We start from the raw sequence: 16,713 nt of genomic DNA, 5'->3' as shown, positions 1-16,713 counted from the left end.
CCAGGTGACCCGCTAATAGTGTACTGTTGACCAGAAGCCTTAGCAACAATATGAACAGTCGGCTCACACATATTCTGTGTTATGTGTGTTATATGCTGCATTCTTGCAGCGAAGTCAGCTAGAGAGAAGAAAATGTTCTTAAAATCGAAAGAGAAAATACATTCACGGCACCGTATTGTGTTCACTGCAAAACATCCGTGTATGAGTGGACCCGCTCCTTTCAAACCCGCGTGTTTCAAGGGTCACCTGCACTTGCCAGAGGCAATGCCTGAACCGGGTTCTTTACTCCGGTTCTTTACTCTGACCCCCGATAGGAGCTGCCATACGGAGCCCCGTCCGGGTGCCCCGAGCTTCACCGCCAGGTCCTGCCCTCACCACCGGCCTGGGAGGCGGGGCTTGCCACGGGTCTCGCTGGCCCGAGGGGGACACCTGGGGTCCGGAGAGCTTGGGTTCTTGAACGTCTTAGGCAGAGCCGGGTCCCGCAGGTCAGCCGGGCCCGGAGTCCGGGCCGTCAGCCACCGCACACCCACCGGTCTTTAAAAACAATTCCGAGCAACTCTGGACCACCTTAAACGTGCTTCTGTTATATCTGAAAACTGAACGGAAATTTAAGCAGCTGCCAAGAATATAAAATGTGACACACCATAAGTATGGATTTTTTACAAAAAAAGGGTGGCAGATGAGTTAGATACCACTTGATAGCCACCATTGTCCATTTAAAATACGCAAGTAAACTCTACTTTGGCATCTGAATTTTCACACAGCTCCCAAGCTGAAACAGAGAACTTTAAAAACAAACAAACATATTTTTTAAAATAATCAATACACCCAACTTGGGGCTCAAACTCACAACCTCGACATCAACCCTGACCGAGCCAGCTGGGCACCGCGAAACCGAGAGCTCTCAAATACGACACCAAAAGCACAGTCCGTGAGAGGAAAATTGGATGAGCAGGACTTCGCCGAAATGAGAAACTTCCACCCTGGGAAAGACACCGTCGAGAGGGTGAGAAGCCGAGCCACCGGCCGGGAGAGAGTGTTTGCAAAGACACATCTGATGAAGGACACGTACAAAGAGCTTACAGTTCAGCGAGAAGACAAACAACCCAATTGAAAAATGGGCGAAATACCTGAACAGCCACGTCCCCAAAGAAGGTATACAGATGACGCAGACGCATGGGGACAGGGGTTCCACGTGATATGTCACCAGGGAAACAGAGCCATCACCACCTACCTGTCAGAAGCGCTGAGATGGAGAACGGGGCCGACGAGGGCCGGTGGCAGGGTTCCCGGGTGCCGGCGGGAAGGCGGGGCAGCACGCGCACTGCGGAAGGCGGTTTGGCAGTTTCCTACGAAACGAAACATGTTCTTACCGCACGATCCCACGTTCGTGCTTCTCGCTATTTACCCAAACGTCTTACACCCACACGAAAACCCGCACGTCGATGCTTAGAGCAGCTCTGTTCACGGGTGTCCACACTTGGAAGAAATGAAATCGTCCTTCGATGATGAAGGCACAGATAGTGCGGTCCGTCCAGAAAACGGGGTGTCACTCAGCGACAGAAAAGAGCCGTTTAGACCTGGAGGAACTTAAATGCACATCACTAAGTGGAAGAAGCCGTCTGCAAAGGCCCCGTGCAGTACGATTGCAACATGTGGCACCTGGAAAAGGAGGGCTATGGAGACAGTAAAGGCTTCGGGGGTTGCCGGGGTTGGGGCAGGGGGCAGGCAGAACACAGGATTCTGGGGGCAGTGACACTGCTCTGTGTGATGCTGTGAGGGTGGGTATGTGTCACTGTACCTTTGTCCCAACCACAGAATGTCCATCACCAAGAGGGGACACAGATGTAAACTGTGGGCTCTGGTTACTATTAATGTAGTGACGGGCACCTGCGTGGCTCAGTTGGTTGAGTGCCTGACCACGTTTTGGCTCAGGTCGTGATTTCGAGGTTCGTGGAATCGAGCCCCACGTCGGGCTCTGTGCTGGCAGCGCGAGGCTGCTTGGGGTCCTCTCTCTCTCTCTCTCTCTCTCTCAAAATAAACAAACTCAAGAAAAACTATTGATGTATCGATGTCAGCTCAGTAATTTCACATCAACGGGAGATGTTAATCACAGGGGAGCGGCTGTGGGGACGTGGTGTTTGGGAGCGTCTGTTCTGTGCTCAGCTTTTCTGCAAACCTGACAGTCCCCCTCAAAATAAATCGTATTAACTTAAAAAGAAAAAGGCCAGCAGGCTAAAGAAAAGAACCGTCAGTGACAGTTTGAACATCTCCTATGATAAAGGGCACGCACAGCGCGAGGCGTATGCGACGGCCCCTCTTTGCCCCTGGATTTTCACACAGCTCCCTTCTCTCCTGGTTTGTTTACGTCCATCCCACCCACCAGAATTCTATCCTAATGTATTTTCAGTTTGAAAGCTTTTATTTTCCTATCACGCACAACAACGTAAATGGAATATCGGGACTTAAATGCTTTCTGCCGCTAAAGGTCGTCTGTCTTCTCCGTCGGGCTGCCGTCACGATCACTGGCAGTAAAAACGGTGTGAACTCAGTATACACCTGGTGGGTTAGTGTAAAAAGGAAGTTTCGGTTGGAAATACAGGTATCGAAAAGAGGGACGAGGCAGAGTTTCGAGTGGTTTCTGTATTATTGCCAGAAGGCGGGACTAGACGCGGATCCGTTCCTGTCATGGGATCTCCCGTGAATCACGTCAATAAGTAGGTCAGGATGAAAGGCCTCTGTGCTCCCGAGATATCACTGTGGCCTCTTCAGACAGTCCGGTGCCCGAACCACATGCCGATCGGTCACAGAATGACTTAGTCAGCTGACCAGTCCACGGGCCCTCTGCAATCTCGTTGCAAGATCGAAAACCGCCAGAATTGCAAAAAGCTGTGTTTTCTGCAAGCAAGGAGGTGCAGGCAGGTGGGGCATCAGGGCTGGGCCCAGGCAGGGAGCCGTGAGCCTTTTTTGGGAAGTGAGGGCACAGGGACCATTCCAGGGAAGCTGGGGACGGGTTGGCGCTGGGCGTGAGCGGGTGGCCTGCTGCCCGGCCGCCAGCCGTGGCCGGCGCGGACACCAGGAAGCTTCCCGCCCCCAGGACCGTCTCTTGGCCTCGTCCCCCGGCCCCTCACCCGAGGCCAGCCCGATTCCCACCAGGGATGGCCCCTCTCGCCAGGGGAAGCCCCACCCAGAGCCCCAGGCGGAGACGCAGCGGGAAGGCAGAGGGGTGGGCTGTGGGGTCATCCTGCCCACCCGGCATCAGGGCTGCAGCACCAGGCTAGGCCGGGCCCACCCGCCCCCGCGAGCCGGGAAGGAGCCTGCGGCAGCGGCTGAGGCATCAGAGGCGCCCTCCTCCTGTGAAACGCTTTCCCTGGGGTCTCCGTGGGGAACCCTGCTGCCTGGGCCACCACCCTTCTCGCCCTCACCTTCCTCCCAAGCGCGACCCCCACAGGGGTCCGGGATCCTTGCCTCCCTGCGGCAGCCCCTCAGCCCCCCGGCCCCCCGCCCCCCGCATCTGCAGGTGCACAGAGGCTCACCCTCGTGGCTGACCGGCTCCAGCACCACGCGTGACCCGTCCCCGACCGACCGAGACGTGTGGGGAGGGTCTCCCACGTGCGGGACACTGCCCCCTCCCCGCCCTGGCCCTGCCACTGCCCGTGGCCACCACCTGAGGTGCTGGTGTGGGGGTCACATGAACAGAGGAGGGGGCTGCTCGGGACATCGCTGAGCTGCCCGGCCGTCCCCGAAACCCACCCTACTTCCAAGCTTGCCATTTCAATAGTAAGTTTCCTTCTTGTTCAGGCTGGTTTTCGCCAAAACGTCTGTTTCTTGGAACCAAAAGCTATTGGCCTTCCTGTCCAGAGGGCCCTCACAGCCGTCCGGGGGCCACGGTGGCCCATCAATCATCCCAGACTTCACTGCACGTAGGAAGCACCCCGGGCGACTGTGTGGCAAACGCCCAGGCGCAAATTTTAAGGCGGCACCAAAAACTCAGTATTCGAGATAAACCACGTTTTAACCCAACATTTAAAAATGTTGGAACCAGTGCCCAAAAAACCCATGGGGAGCAAAACACGGAAACTACATGAAGACGGGATTTCCACCGCTGATTTCTACCCCCTGAGACGGCCGGAAGACCCCCAGCGCCCTGCCCTCCATGTGGGTCTCGGTGGTTTAAGGGAAGGAGGGGAAGTTGGGGAAGGAGGGACCCCAGGCGTGTCAAGAGCCACTCACAGGCAGTTTCCCCCTCTGTGCTCAGACCAGCCTTGCAGGTTCTGGGAGGGAAAATGCCTCGTCTAGGGGCAGGGCCAAACCAGTGGAGGCTTCCTTGGATCCCCCGGAGGAGGACACAGAGGAGGCCAGCGGATGGCCGGCAGGTGCTGCCAGGAGGTCCTGGGCAGGGAAGGGAAGGCACGGACAGACACAGCCAGTCCACTCAGGGCCGCTGATGCTCTGTCCTCTGGGCGTCCCGGGGGACCCGCAGGAGCGCCCTCAGGGCCGTCCTGCCAGGAGACCGGGGACTGGAGTGTTTGCACGGGATGCCCTGTCCCTTCTGGTGAGGGCCGCTCAGGGACGGTCACTCCCCATCTGCGTCCCCCCCCTGCGGCGGCCGAGGGGGAGCCCTAGGCAGGGGTGTCGGGGGCTGGTGGCCCAGAGCCAGACGGCGTGCACAGAAGAGGGGCAGGTGACGGGTGCGGTTGGGGTGCGGTGTGGCTGGTCCTGGCTGACCCGGCCCCCATCCCCCGCCCCGGGGGCTCCCCCGACCCGGCCCGGGCACCTCGGAGGCCAGAGTCCTGGCAGACTCCTCCGGGCGATCCCATTGTTTTATTCCAGCTCGGCTGTTTCCATCTGTGTTGAAGCTTTAGTTGGGAACTCGGAATGGCGGTCACGTTGAGAGAACCGTGACGTCAAGTTCTCCCAGGAGAATCATTAATTATCGTGTGAGCGGAGCCAGGCAGCTAAAATCCCTGTTCCCGGTGGGGCCTAAGCGCAGTGTTCACCTGCGGCCGGCCCGCGGGTCCCCGAGGCCACTGCCAGCTCCCGCGCCTTCAGGTGCGCCACAGGCGCTTTCCCAACTGCCTCTCGTTCAACCTTGCCCCCCCCCCCCCCCGCCGCCTTGTGGCAGGTTGGACGGGGAGACTGGGGCCGGGGACCCCGAGCACTCGTGTGGAGGTGGCCGTGCGCAGGGTGGGGGGCGGCTCTGCCCCTTGTCGCCGCGCTGCCGGCCCTCGCCTCCCACTTCTGCCCTGTTAGCTGCCAGTCACGCCCTGCCACCCCCCGTCTGCCAGCCTGTCCACACCTCGGTTGACGGTCACAAGAAAGGAGGCCGCGGGAGGGTGGCCCGTCTCCCCTCCAGACTGTGGGCGGGAACCAAGACTGAGCCGCCTGTGGCAGAGGCGGCTGTCCGAGGGGCCAGGCTCTGCTGGGGACCTGCCGGAAGGCTCCGCAGCCTGGGGGTCACCCCCGCGTGCACAGAGCCACGGTGCCGCACGCACGGCTGGCCCCAAGGCGATTCTCGCCGGGACGAGGCACCTCGTCTGCAGCCCTTGGTTCTCTGGGATTCCCGTCCCTGCTGTCCTGAGGGATTGCGGACGAAGTCAGAGAAGGACGGTTTTCACAGACTCGCACCCGCCTAAGGAGGCCCCCAAGCCATGAGGCTGTGGGACAAATCTGGAACATTTGCCCATCCGCTGTGCTTAGATCAAGTCCTGGGATTCGAGCCCCACTCGACAAGGGAGCGGGGTGGTGACCCGTGCACTCTTGCTCGTCAGATGAAGAGCCAGGCGTGTGGACGGGGGCCCGGGAAGGGTGTCGGGGCTGCCGGAGGCTGGCTGGGACCCCACTTTCCGCTTCTCTAATTTTCTGGTTTTCCTGTCTCTGGAAGGTGGGAACGATAATGAGCCAGCGTGGCCCAAAGACGGGTCCTGAGTTCTCTCTTGTCTTTGTTCAATTTCAGGTGAGGATCGGGCCGAGCAGTAGAAACATCCTGCCGGAAAATCGGCCACGGCGTAGGAGTCATAGGGAAAGCCGGTGGGACAAGGTGGCATTTAAATCCCCGGAGAGCCAGGCACTCGTCGGGAGATGGTGTCAGGCCAACTCTCCCTCCCATTTTGGGAAAAAATTGTATATATTCCTCAGTCCGTTTTGAAAAGACACTCCACTGGTGTTAAGGAATAAGATGTGAAAAACAAAACGGGGAAAGTATCAGAAAAGAATACAAGTCTCTGTATAGTATTTGTTTATGATGAAGGAAACTCAGAAAAAAACCCAGATGGACATCAACAGCTGTGCACCGATGAGGCCATACGTAACCATAAGTTAAGGAGGAGTCTGGGAGAGGATGTTGGCAACACGTGTAACAAAGGACTAACAGCCCTACATACAGAATAAAAATGGGCAAAGCGTGTGAATAGGTACATCCCACAGCAAGAAATACAAGAGACAGTAAACTCCTTCACTCTTTGCGTTTTCCTCCAAAACTCCCCCTGAGAACCAGGGCTGCATACAGCCACCTGCTGGCCCTCCGTGGCCTCTGCACTGGTGGCCTGCTCCGTCCCCTGGCTGCGCCTCAGAGGCCTGCTCAGGGACTCGGGGACACCCAAGCCCTCCTCGTGCCCGGGGCATGTCCATCTGTGCTCTTCTCCTCCCAGGGTGGGGCCGTCTGTGTGGTGGCCGCTGTGCCCCCGCCCAGGGCGCCCACTGCCTCGGCAGGGATCTGTGAGGCGACTGTTCCACGTTAGCCTTCACGTGGCCCTCGCCTCCGCCGGTTCTCACTGCGCCTCTTCACCTCCTTTCCTCTCATCTTCATCTGCATATTTTTGTTTTGTTTTTTTGTTTATTTTTTATTTGAGAGAGAGCGAGAGCAGGGGAGGGGCAGAGAGGAAGAGAGAGAATCCCAAGCAGGCTCTGTGTTGTCAGCTCGAACCCACGAACCGTAAGATCATGACCTGAGCCACAATCAAGAGTTGGACGCTTAACCAACGGAACCACCCAGGGGCCCCTAGTTTTGCTTTTTTAAATGAGAAAAAAGAGGGGCGCCTGGGTGGCGCAGTCGGTTAAGCGTCCGACTTCAGCCAGGTCACGATCTCGCGGTCCGTGAGTTCGAGCCCCGCGTCGGGCTCTGGGCTGATGGCTCGGAGCCTGGAGCCTGTTTCCGATTCTGTGTCTCCCTCTCTCTCTGCCCCTCCCCCGTTCATGTTCTGTCTCTCTCTGTCCCAAAAATAAATAAAAAACGTTGAAAAAAAAATTAAAAAAAAAAAAATAAATAAATGAGAAAAAAAGAGTTGCTTTTACAAGGCACCTGCAGTACATAACGGGCTCCTCAGCCCCTGCTCAGGCCCCAGGTCTGCCCAGAACACCGCTCACCCCCAACCCGCCACGCTTGGCCCAGAAGGAGGGCGCGCGACCCAAGCCGGGCCAGTCACGATCCTTCCCTGGAAGTTTTCTGACCCGGAACAGAGAAGGAGGAGCTTTTCCTCTGCTCTGCTTGGGAGGCAGGCCCAGAGCTGCCACGCCTATCTGCCGCGAGAGACCTCGACAGGCGGTGTCCTGAGCAACATGGCCGGACCTGGGTGCCGCAGCTGTCCACCCTGCCCTTCCTGAGGCCTGTCACTGAGCCGGCATGTTCCCCGTCCTGCCCGAGCTCCCCAGCAAGGTTTCTGTCACCGGCCACTGTGGCACCCTGGCTGACACACGCCGTCACCCCACGGCTCCCGAGGGGAGGTGGGTTTGTGGGCCCCCCCCTATGGCCCAGCAGCCCCCTTTCTCCCCGCCCCCCCCCCCCAGGCAGCTCGGCGGGGGGGCTGAGCTCTGTGGGCCTCAAGAACAGACTGGAGGTGCCAGGGCGGGCAGGCCCAGGTGTCGGCCCGAGAGGGACGCAGCCCCAGGACGGATGGTCTCCAAGCCCACGTGAATCCCCTGCTCCGATAACAGGCCGTTATTATCACCGGACGCTTCCCTGCAAGGCGCCAGGATGGCTTTCTGCAAGACGAATCTGGTCCTGTCACTCCCGCCTGAGATAAAGGCCCCTCCCATACTGTCGCTCTGGAGCTGTGGCCCATCACGTTGCCTCCACCTGAGGCAAAGTTGCCTCCACCTGGAACATTCTGCCCCTCCTTGTCCTGCCCTCCTGGAGTCTGGGGGAGGCCTCCCTCTCACCCCCATGACAGTCCAAGGGCAGCTGCTCACGGCTTCTCCCAGGAGCCGGGGGACCTCTTGGCACCCCCACTGTGCCCCCAAGTTATCCAGAACCCACATTCAGGGCTCTGTCAAGATGGCTTCGCTGTGTTTGCTGTTGAGAGAGCAGCTGACGGAATCGACGGTCATCCTCGCCCACAAAGGAAAACCCACCTCTTCTCCGTTTGTCCATTAAATATCCCCCGAAGCGACCCCGAGCCCCCAGGGGCACTAACAGAGGACAAGGCACCAGGGCAGGGACGGTGTGCCTGGGGGTGGGGTCACCCTTCCTCTGGGCTCCCTGGATCCCCCCTTTGCCTTCCGTGTACCTCGGCGTGTCCACAGTTGCCTGCCCCCCCCCCCCCCCACCGTCCTCGGTCTGTGACCTTCGACAGCAGGGCACAGAGAAGGAGAAGTGTCACCAGACCAAAGCCCTGATTTCATACGTGGGGAGACGGCCGCAGAGCGGGGAGGCCCCGCGTCCTGGCCAGGCCTCTCTGCTTGGCCAGGTCCCATCTGTCAGTTCTAGGAGGGTCACTGCAGGGGCCCAAAGGGGAACACGACCCCCGCAGGGTCTTTTCTGGCCAAGAAGCCCCGATTGTTCAGGTGAACATCTGTCCAGTCTGTCCTCGTCTTCCCACTGCCCCGTGGGGCTGGTGCAGTGAGCAGCTCTGAGGCCGGGTGAGGACAGAAAGATCTCTGTGGACAGTGAGACCCCCTGCTTCCCACCCCCTTCCCCCCCGCCGCCCTGGCATGCCTGGGCCCCTGAGAGACAAGGGGTGGCACAGAAGCCTGGAAGCAAGTGCGAGGGTCCCCCAGTCCAGCCCCACCTGCCTCCTCTCCTGGAAGACGTTATCCAGCCCCGAAGGCCAGGCTGCGGCAACGTCACGCCCGGCCGGTGCCTGTGCCGGGCTCACGCGGCCCTGGAGGCCTGAGGGAGGGTGTGGAGGTGTGCGGCACCTGTCCACTGCGCCCGGCGTCCCTCCAGACCCCGCTCCCGAGACCCCAGACCATGTTCCCCAGGCTCCAGACCCTGCTCCCGAAATTCAGATTCTAGAAACAGCCTGAGGCCCCAGCCCCACCCTGTGGGGCTGGAGGTGTGGTGAGGCGCGTGGGCCAGGAGGATCTGGTCCGAGTGCAAGCGAGCTGGGGGCTCCAGGGGGTGGGGGGGGGGGGAGCACGGCCGGAGGGGACTCATCTGGGGAGCAGGGCAAGGAGCAGAGACGGGTGAGATTTCTCTGTTCTTAGGCCGTGTCACTGCTGACGGCAGCGTCTTCCACTGCTCTGCGGTGCCCAGGGACTGTGATTTCTGCCTGTCCAAGTCAAAATTTACTCCTGGGAAGATAGACCTTTGGGACTGTTGGCTGAGACTACATCCCGTGACTCTTAATAGCGTGAAGCCTCCGGGCTTCTCTCAAGGGGAATTGTCCAGAAGAGGCAGCTGTGCTCTGACCTCCAGAGCAGGCCCCATGATGTGTCTGAGCCTCAGTCTTCCTGCGCGTCCCACGGGGAGATGGGCACCCACCCCACCCTCCTCCTCACGGCACGTGACACGGCCTGGGGGGGTCACCCGGATCGCACGGTCCCCCTCTTCTGGAAACAGACCCGCCAGCACCCTCCGGAACCTTCCCGGCCCGAAGCTGGGTGTGGAAGAGTGTCCCTGCCGCCGAGCTGCTGAGCTGGGGTGTCAGGGTCAGGGCGGGGCTGCTGTGGAGCCAGCAGAAGCAGGGACGGGGAGGGGACGGGCCGCCGTCCTGCACACCCGGGGACGGGCCGCACTCCCTCCCCTCTGACGCCACGAAGGCTCTTCGTTTGCTGAGCTAAAGAGTCCCTTCCTCCAGGATCCTCGTGTGTGACGCACCTGACACGACACAGGCCTGAGCGCGGCCATGCCCACTTACAGGCGTCACTGACCACATCGGGCCCCTTCCAGGGGACCATCCCACAGCCGAGGTCCACTCGGTGACCCGGCCCCTCAGCCATAGCTGCCCAGGCGCTGACTGGTCTGGGCCAGCACGACACGCCCTCCCCTGAGACTTTGGGGAGGAGACTCTGTGTCAGCCACGTGGCCTCGAGGGTCTGAGAGGGCAGCTGGCCGGGCTCCTGTCGCTCTCCCCCACCTGGCCCCAGGCCCCCACGAAGCTCAGGGTGGGGAGGTGGGGACTCCTGGGGCAGAGTCTCAGGTGCCCAACAAGGAGGAGCTCCTGAGTCGGAGGTGGGAAACCCCGCGAAGGCACAGCCTCGAAGGGATGGCGGAGGTTGCACGGCGCCTACCTCCCGACCTCAATGGCGAGGGCAGGACGCCTTCCGCCCCTTCCCGGCCACACGGATACAGCGTGCCCACCGTTTCCCCGGGGACCTCAGGGCCAGACCCCGGCAGCTGGGGGCCGTGCGGGGCCAGGGCGGGAAGACCCCCGAGCCCCGGCAGGTGCGGCGTGTGCGTGATGGCGGCTCAGCCCCAAATCCACGGTGGCCAGGAGCCCAGGGTGCTCCCCCCCAATGCGGAACAAAGCCGGCCCTGAGGTTTGAAGCCCCCGTGGCTGCGCCCGAGGGCCGTTGTGAGCGGGACCCACTGAGGACAGAACTCCTTTGTTCGCATCAAGTGCTCGGGGACCCGGGAATCGAGCCTGCTCCCCGGGACCCCCGGCCGGTTGCCACTGTCGCCTGCCCCCCAAATGCCTCCGTCCCCGTGGCCGGGGCGCCCCGGGCCGAGACTGTGTCCGCCACAGCTCTGCGCACAGAGGCCGATGGCCGGAGTCCCCGCCAGGGTGGTCCCCAGGCCTCCCTGCTGCACCCGCGTGCCAGTCCTGTGGGACTGCTCTGTGGGGCTGCCCTCGCTGGCCGCACTGGATGGCCGGCGATGCCCAGAGCGGGGTGGGAGATCACCTGTCCCACACACAGCACAGGCAGTAGGCCGGGCTCACACCGGGCTCTTGAGCAAAGGTAACTGAGAAGCGGGCACGGTCCAGACGGAGGAACGTGACTCAGCCGGGGAAGGAATGTGGGCCCCATTCATGCCACACGCGGGTGGGTCCCCAAACCGTCGTGCTGCGTGACAGCCACACACAGAGCCTCTTGTCACAGGGTCCTGCTTATGCGAATGTCCAGAAGAGGCAGGTGGGTGGCTGCGGGAGGCCGGGGCAGGGGGCAGGGGGCCCCGCTAAGCCACACAGAGCGTCTAATAGAGGGATGGAAATGTTCTAGAATTAGGAGGTGCGGGTGGCTGCGCAGCTCTGCAAATGTGCTAAAAACCACCGGCTCGTACACGTCCAGCAGGTAAATCATACGCTCTGTGACTTGTCTCAAGAAAGCTGTATTAGAATCCAAGCAGACCCAGGACCAAAGCACCTCTGAGCCTCAGCACCACCCCCCTGCCCAAGGGCGCAGGCCGCGTATCGGTGGGGCTCCGGCAGGACAGTGAGCCCCAGAAGCCGCAGCGGGAGGGAGCCCGTTGGGAGGGAAGGCTCCGGAACAGGCCGTGTGGGGAAGAAGACCTAAAATAATTCTAAGAACCTGAAACCCCCGGGGAGAAGTGGGGGGTGGTGCGGTCGCCTCGAATGGGGAACTCCTCGTGGAGGGAAGGAGAAGTCTTATCTCGGGGGGCGGGGGATGCCAAGCAGGGGAGGGCAGGGGCGGTGGGGGAGGGCAAGACTCCCACGCAGACATGCTCTGGTTCAAGGGCCCTCGGGTGCCATGTGCCTGTGCGATTGAGGAGGGGGAGAAATTCCCGTTCTCCTGATGGGGAGACTGAGGCTGGTATGTGAGCACGAGCTCCAGCGAATCCGGGTCCGAGTTCTGCCGCCCCCACCATAGACCACGAGCCCACCGACTCCTCTCTGAGCACCCACCCCGGCCGGGTCGTGGCAGGCACCATTCACGGCTGGGGATCGGGGGAATGGGGTGAAAGCGTCCTCGTGGCCCTGGTTCCAGCAGACATGAGCGGGCCCACCCCTTTTCCGCTGGTAAAGGGGTTGGGTCACTTGAAGTCACTGTGGGGCAGGCTCTGTGCCCGGAGCCAAGGGCACTGACCTGTGGGACCAAAACGGCCCTGCTCTCACAGATGTGACTGGACCATTACATGAATAGCAGCTGTGACCACTGATGGGCTTTGGCGAACGGGGGCGCCTCTCCATCGCGGGCGCACAGTTGGGGCCAGACTGGCACGGAAAGCCAGGCCTGGGAAAAGTGTGGGGCCCCTGGGCCCCCGGGGTGGCTGGTGGCTGTCACGGGGGCCTGGCGGTCTGGGATGGGCGGTGAGGGCAGGGCGTGGTGTTCCCCTTAAGCTCAGGCACAGGAGACAATGTTCTAGAAGTAAATTAGCAGGATGCTGTGATTGTCAGAGAGGCGGGGGGAGCAAGACGGAGGGAAGCCAGGCGAAGGGGAGAGAATCAGGAGAGAAGGGTCCCAGAGAAGCTTGCAAAGATGGAGAGAACTCGGGGAAAGGGAAGCCCCGGGAGGAGGGGCGGCTCTTTGTTTAGAAGTTCCAAGGAGGACAGGTCTGTTGTCCCCTCCAACGATGTTCAGTAGAAGCCTTCGGGGATATGAGGAGACCCTTTGGGGATGAGCCCGGGCCCCGGGTCACTGCTCCCGCCGCCTTTGCCCTCCAGAGGCCCTTCAGACACAAGTGGTATTACAATGATGTCTCAGCATGGGGGCCGAGGGCAGTGTGGTCTTTCCCCATCCTCCAGGGTCCTGAGGACGGCCAGTGGCGGAACGCTCACGGGGCCACCTGCTGTACTGACCTGGTGGGGCCACAGCCAGGCCGATGGGGCCCCGCGTGCGGAGGCCGCTTGCAGACAGCAGAGAAGATGTGAAATTAGAAGTCAGAAAGTCCTGGTTTGGGAAGGAGCCTCAGAGACGCGGACAGGAGCCCTGTCGTTGGGGAAACAGCAGTCTGCTGAGTGAGGCTTCTACAAAAGCCCCCGTTTTCCTTAGGAAAAGGGGCTGGCCCAGTTTTCTTCTCTCTTCCTCTTCTTCCTTCTTGGAAGGCAGATGCGATGCCTGGAGGTGGCGTAGCCACTTTGCAGCCCGGAAGCCACAGGTACGTGGAGGGTAGAATCCAGAGCAAAAAAGCCTCCGTCCCAGATGGCGGCATTTCGTTACAGCCGGAGCGGCTCGCCTCTGGGCTCTCGTCACCGGGACAGAAACAAACAACCTGGTCTCTACTCCTGTTAGGTTTTCTGCTATTTGCAGCTGCACACGATCCTACTGGACATAGGGTTCAAGTTCTCTATGGACAGGGTTGCCAGATGTAGGAAATAAAAACCCAGGATGCCCAGTTAGATTTGGATGTCAGATTAATGATGAACAATTTTTAGTACAAATGTATCCCAGCCAATATTGGGGACATGCTTATATTCAGCCGTTTATCTGAAATGTGACTTTTAGGGGAACCTGGGTGGCTCTGATTAAGCGGTTAAGCGTCTGACTTCGGCTGAGGTCATGTTCTCACGGTTCTTGAGTTCGGGCCCCGCGTCGGGCTCTGTGCTGAGAGCTCGGAGCCTGGGGCTGCTTCGGATTCTGTGTCTCCCCGTCTCTCGGCCGCTCCCCTGCTCACACTGTCTCTCTCAACAATAAACATTAAAAAATTTATTGAAATTTGACTTTTAACTTCAGCTCTATCCACGGATGAAGCAAAGGAAGGCAAGGTTGGGATCTATGGCGTGAGTTGTTTGAGATCTTGTGAGTAGGTGCTGGAGTGTAGCCTGCTGTCCGCTTGTCTCTGGGGCCTCCCTTGTTTCCTTCTGCCCCAGGGTCTCTAGCACTTTCTTAAACCTGCCATAACAGGTGTGCAAAGAAGACTCGGAAAAGCCACACGACTCGTGGCCGAAGACAGAGACGTGCAGGAAGGAGGGTGAGTGGTGGAAGGTTCCCAAATTTGACATTTTAATTGCACCTGACAAAAGTATCAGTCATCCACGGATTGCAGGGGCGGCTGACCCCCAGGGGTCGTGTGTGACCCAGGACTTGAAGGCAAGTGGGTTTCGGGCTCGCTCTGTTTGCCGGGGCCAGCGGAAGCACCGTGTCGCGAAGGTTGCCGAAGCCCGGTCCGCGCTCGGCGGGAAGGAGCTGGAGAGGCCAGCCTCGCCTGTCACAAGCCCTGGAAGGGCTCCCGGGCCCCGGGGAAGCGGGCTGTAGCCCGGGCCAGTCAGTGGAGGCCAGAGTCTGAGAGGTTCTTGGGAACCACATTTCTAAGAGCGGCATTTGCTGAGCCCCGCGGAGTGCCTGCACAATCAGGGTCTCCCTTGGCCCCGGGGGGACTCTGCACGCCCCCAGCACAGAAGCCGGTGTGACAACGGGAGGGCGTCCCTAGTGCCCCGTGCCCGTGGTGGGGGTCACGGCACCAACTCCCTGCCCAGTTTCTGCACACGGACGTGGCTTGCATTGACTTGCTCTGAAGGTGAAGTCTGGGGCACACCCCCCACATCACAAATCTGTGCCCCGTGTGGTCTGCAGAGGAGACAAGGAAAGGGAGCCACGGTGCCCCTTCTCGGCTCCAAGGCCCCAGGCAGAGACGCTGGGGGCCGGCTCCCCCCACAGCAAGCCTGGAGGTGAGGCCAGGTGAGGGGAAGGGAGAGAGTGCCACCCTAGGCCCTAGAAGCATGGGTGGGACACAGGGTGCCCCGGAGCAAGGCCATTACGAGTTTCCAAGGTCTGCAGCTGCTGTGGGACAGGCACTGTAGGAGTCAACAGGACCCTGAGGCCTGGATTCAAGGCCCATCCTCGGCCTCGTTTTTATGTTTCCTTTAAAGAAAATTAAGATTATTAAAAAAAAATTTTTTTTTAACATTTATGCATTTTTGAGAGACAGAGAGACACAGATCGCGAGTAGGGGAGGAGCAGAGAGAGAGGGAGACACAGAATCCGAAGCAGGCTCCAGGCTCCGAGCCGTCAGCACAGAGCCCGACGCGGGGCTCGACCCTACGAACCGCGAGATCATGACCTGAGCCGAAGTTCGACGCTGAACCGACGAGTCCCCCAGGCGCCCCAAGGCTATTTTTATTGTGGTAAAAGACACAGAACAGAAAGTTGCCCATTTTAACCATTTTGAAATGAACGATTCAGCGGCCGTGAACGGCCTGACAGTGTGGCCGCCACTGTGCCTAGCTTCAGGACGCTTTCGTCCCCGCAGGAGGGACCCATTCCCATCAGCTGGCATCCCGCCCCCCCCCCCCGCCCCCCGCCCCAGCAACGGGAACCCACTTCCCGTCTCTCTGGCTTTGCTGTGCCCGCGTCATGTGCATGGAATCACTCGGTGTGAGGCCTTTGTGTCTGGTTCCTCCGCTCGGCGTCACGCTCCCAGGGTCCATCCGAGCCCCTGACGCTCAGCCGTCCGGGACCCTCTCTCGGCTGGTGCTTCTTGAGCGCCCGGTTGCCAGGCACGGTTCTGACCCTGGCGAGAGCTGCCTGCTCGGAATCCCAGGTGGTAGCGGCTCGGCCTGGCGCAGGCAGGGATAGGCAGGGAGGCACAGGCCTGGGTTCGAGGCCGGGCCCGGCCACAGAAGTTGTGAGGTTCTCATCTCTCCGACCTCCCGTCTCCTCACTCGCAGCGGGGATGCTGTGGCTGGAGGGCCGTTGGCCTGCAGGGGTCTCCCAGAAAGAAGATCGATCTGACTTCCGGGGAAAAGAAACGGAGAATCTTCCGGCCCCCAAGCCCTGCCCTGTGCAACAGGGCCTCCAGCGGGGGTCTTTAAAACCCACACGCATGCGATGCGACTTTCCAGGTTTGTGGACAAGATAGCTAAGTGGAATCCGTGAGGTCCTCAAGTTCCACTTTGTTCCGGCAAAAACTTGGGCCTGTGGTCTGCACGTCGTCCTGTGTCACCTCACCTTTCCTGATCTCCTTCTCCTGATTACGTGGTCGCACCTCACACCGCCCCCCCTGCAACCTGAGTCCGACCACACGGCTTCGCCTCGGGGCATAAAACCCCAGCGAGGCTCCCTGCTCCCTACCTTCCTCTGGTGGCAACAGCTGTCCCAGCCGTGCGTGAAGGCAATAGGATGACCTCAGTCCTCTGGGACTGAGTCAGGTTGTCAAGGGTCAGTGGCCTCAGGGGATGTGCCTTTGCTGACTTTCTACTTAGGTCCCTTGGATCCCAGACTCTAAGTTAGGTGTTAACCTGTAGGCAGTTGACAAGTTGCAAACTATTTTTGCTTCGGTAGAAAAGATTGTGCTTTTTACTGAGTCTGGTGTGGTGTCCTCTGTGACATTCTTGTCTCATGGGATTTAAAACTGCCCATGTTCCCCCTTGAGTCATCTTTCCCATCCTGCTGGACGCACCTTTGACGCATCTTGTCCTGCTGGACGCGTGCTTGCTGTATATTTCATATAAGAATTGTTCTTAACTTTTCGAAAGGTATACTTTGTACTTTCCTTCCTGCCTTCCTACTTTCTTCCTTTTCCATTCAACATCCAACCAACCACCCATCCACCATCCATCCATCCAGTATCTATCCATCCACTTATCTATCCATGCACACACCCATCCCCCACCCATCCATCCTTCCACAGATCCATCTATCCCCCCCATCCACCAA

At 59.8% G+C, this 16,713-nt stretch overlaps 1 protein-coding gene across 3 annotated transcripts in view; it reads right to left on the bottom strand.

The window, feature by feature from the left end:
- The window catches only part of CBFA2T3 (CBFA2/RUNX1 partner transcriptional co-repressor 3), an 83,554-nt gene that overhangs the window by 54,566 nt on the left and 12,275 nt on the right, over positions 1–16,713 (bottom strand). For 2 of the 3 annotated variants that reach the window (XM_058708931.1, XM_058708926.1), the window contains one exon: positions 1,235–1,349. Coding sequence is in view for 1 of the 3 variants with exons in the window: in XM_058708927.1 (XP_058564910.1) it covers positions 1,235–1,349; positions 11,062–11,187 (241 nt within the window). In the remaining 2 variants the exon portion in view is untranslated. Of the gene's footprint in view, positions 1–1,234; positions 1,350–11,061; positions 11,543–16,713 lie in introns of those variants that run through there. The other variant, XM_058708927.1, reaches the window with a different exon arrangement.

Source organism: Neofelis nebulosa, chromosome 17, assembly GCF_028018385.1.
Source record: "Neofelis nebulosa isolate mNeoNeb1 chromosome 17, mNeoNeb1.pri, whole genome shotgun sequence".
In the NCBI taxonomy this organism is placed as follows: domain Eukaryota; kingdom Metazoa; phylum Chordata; class Mammalia; order Carnivora; family Felidae; genus Neofelis; species Neofelis nebulosa.
The sequence above is the reverse complement of the archived record's forward strand: the minus strand, read 5'-3'. Positions and strand labels throughout refer to the sequence as shown.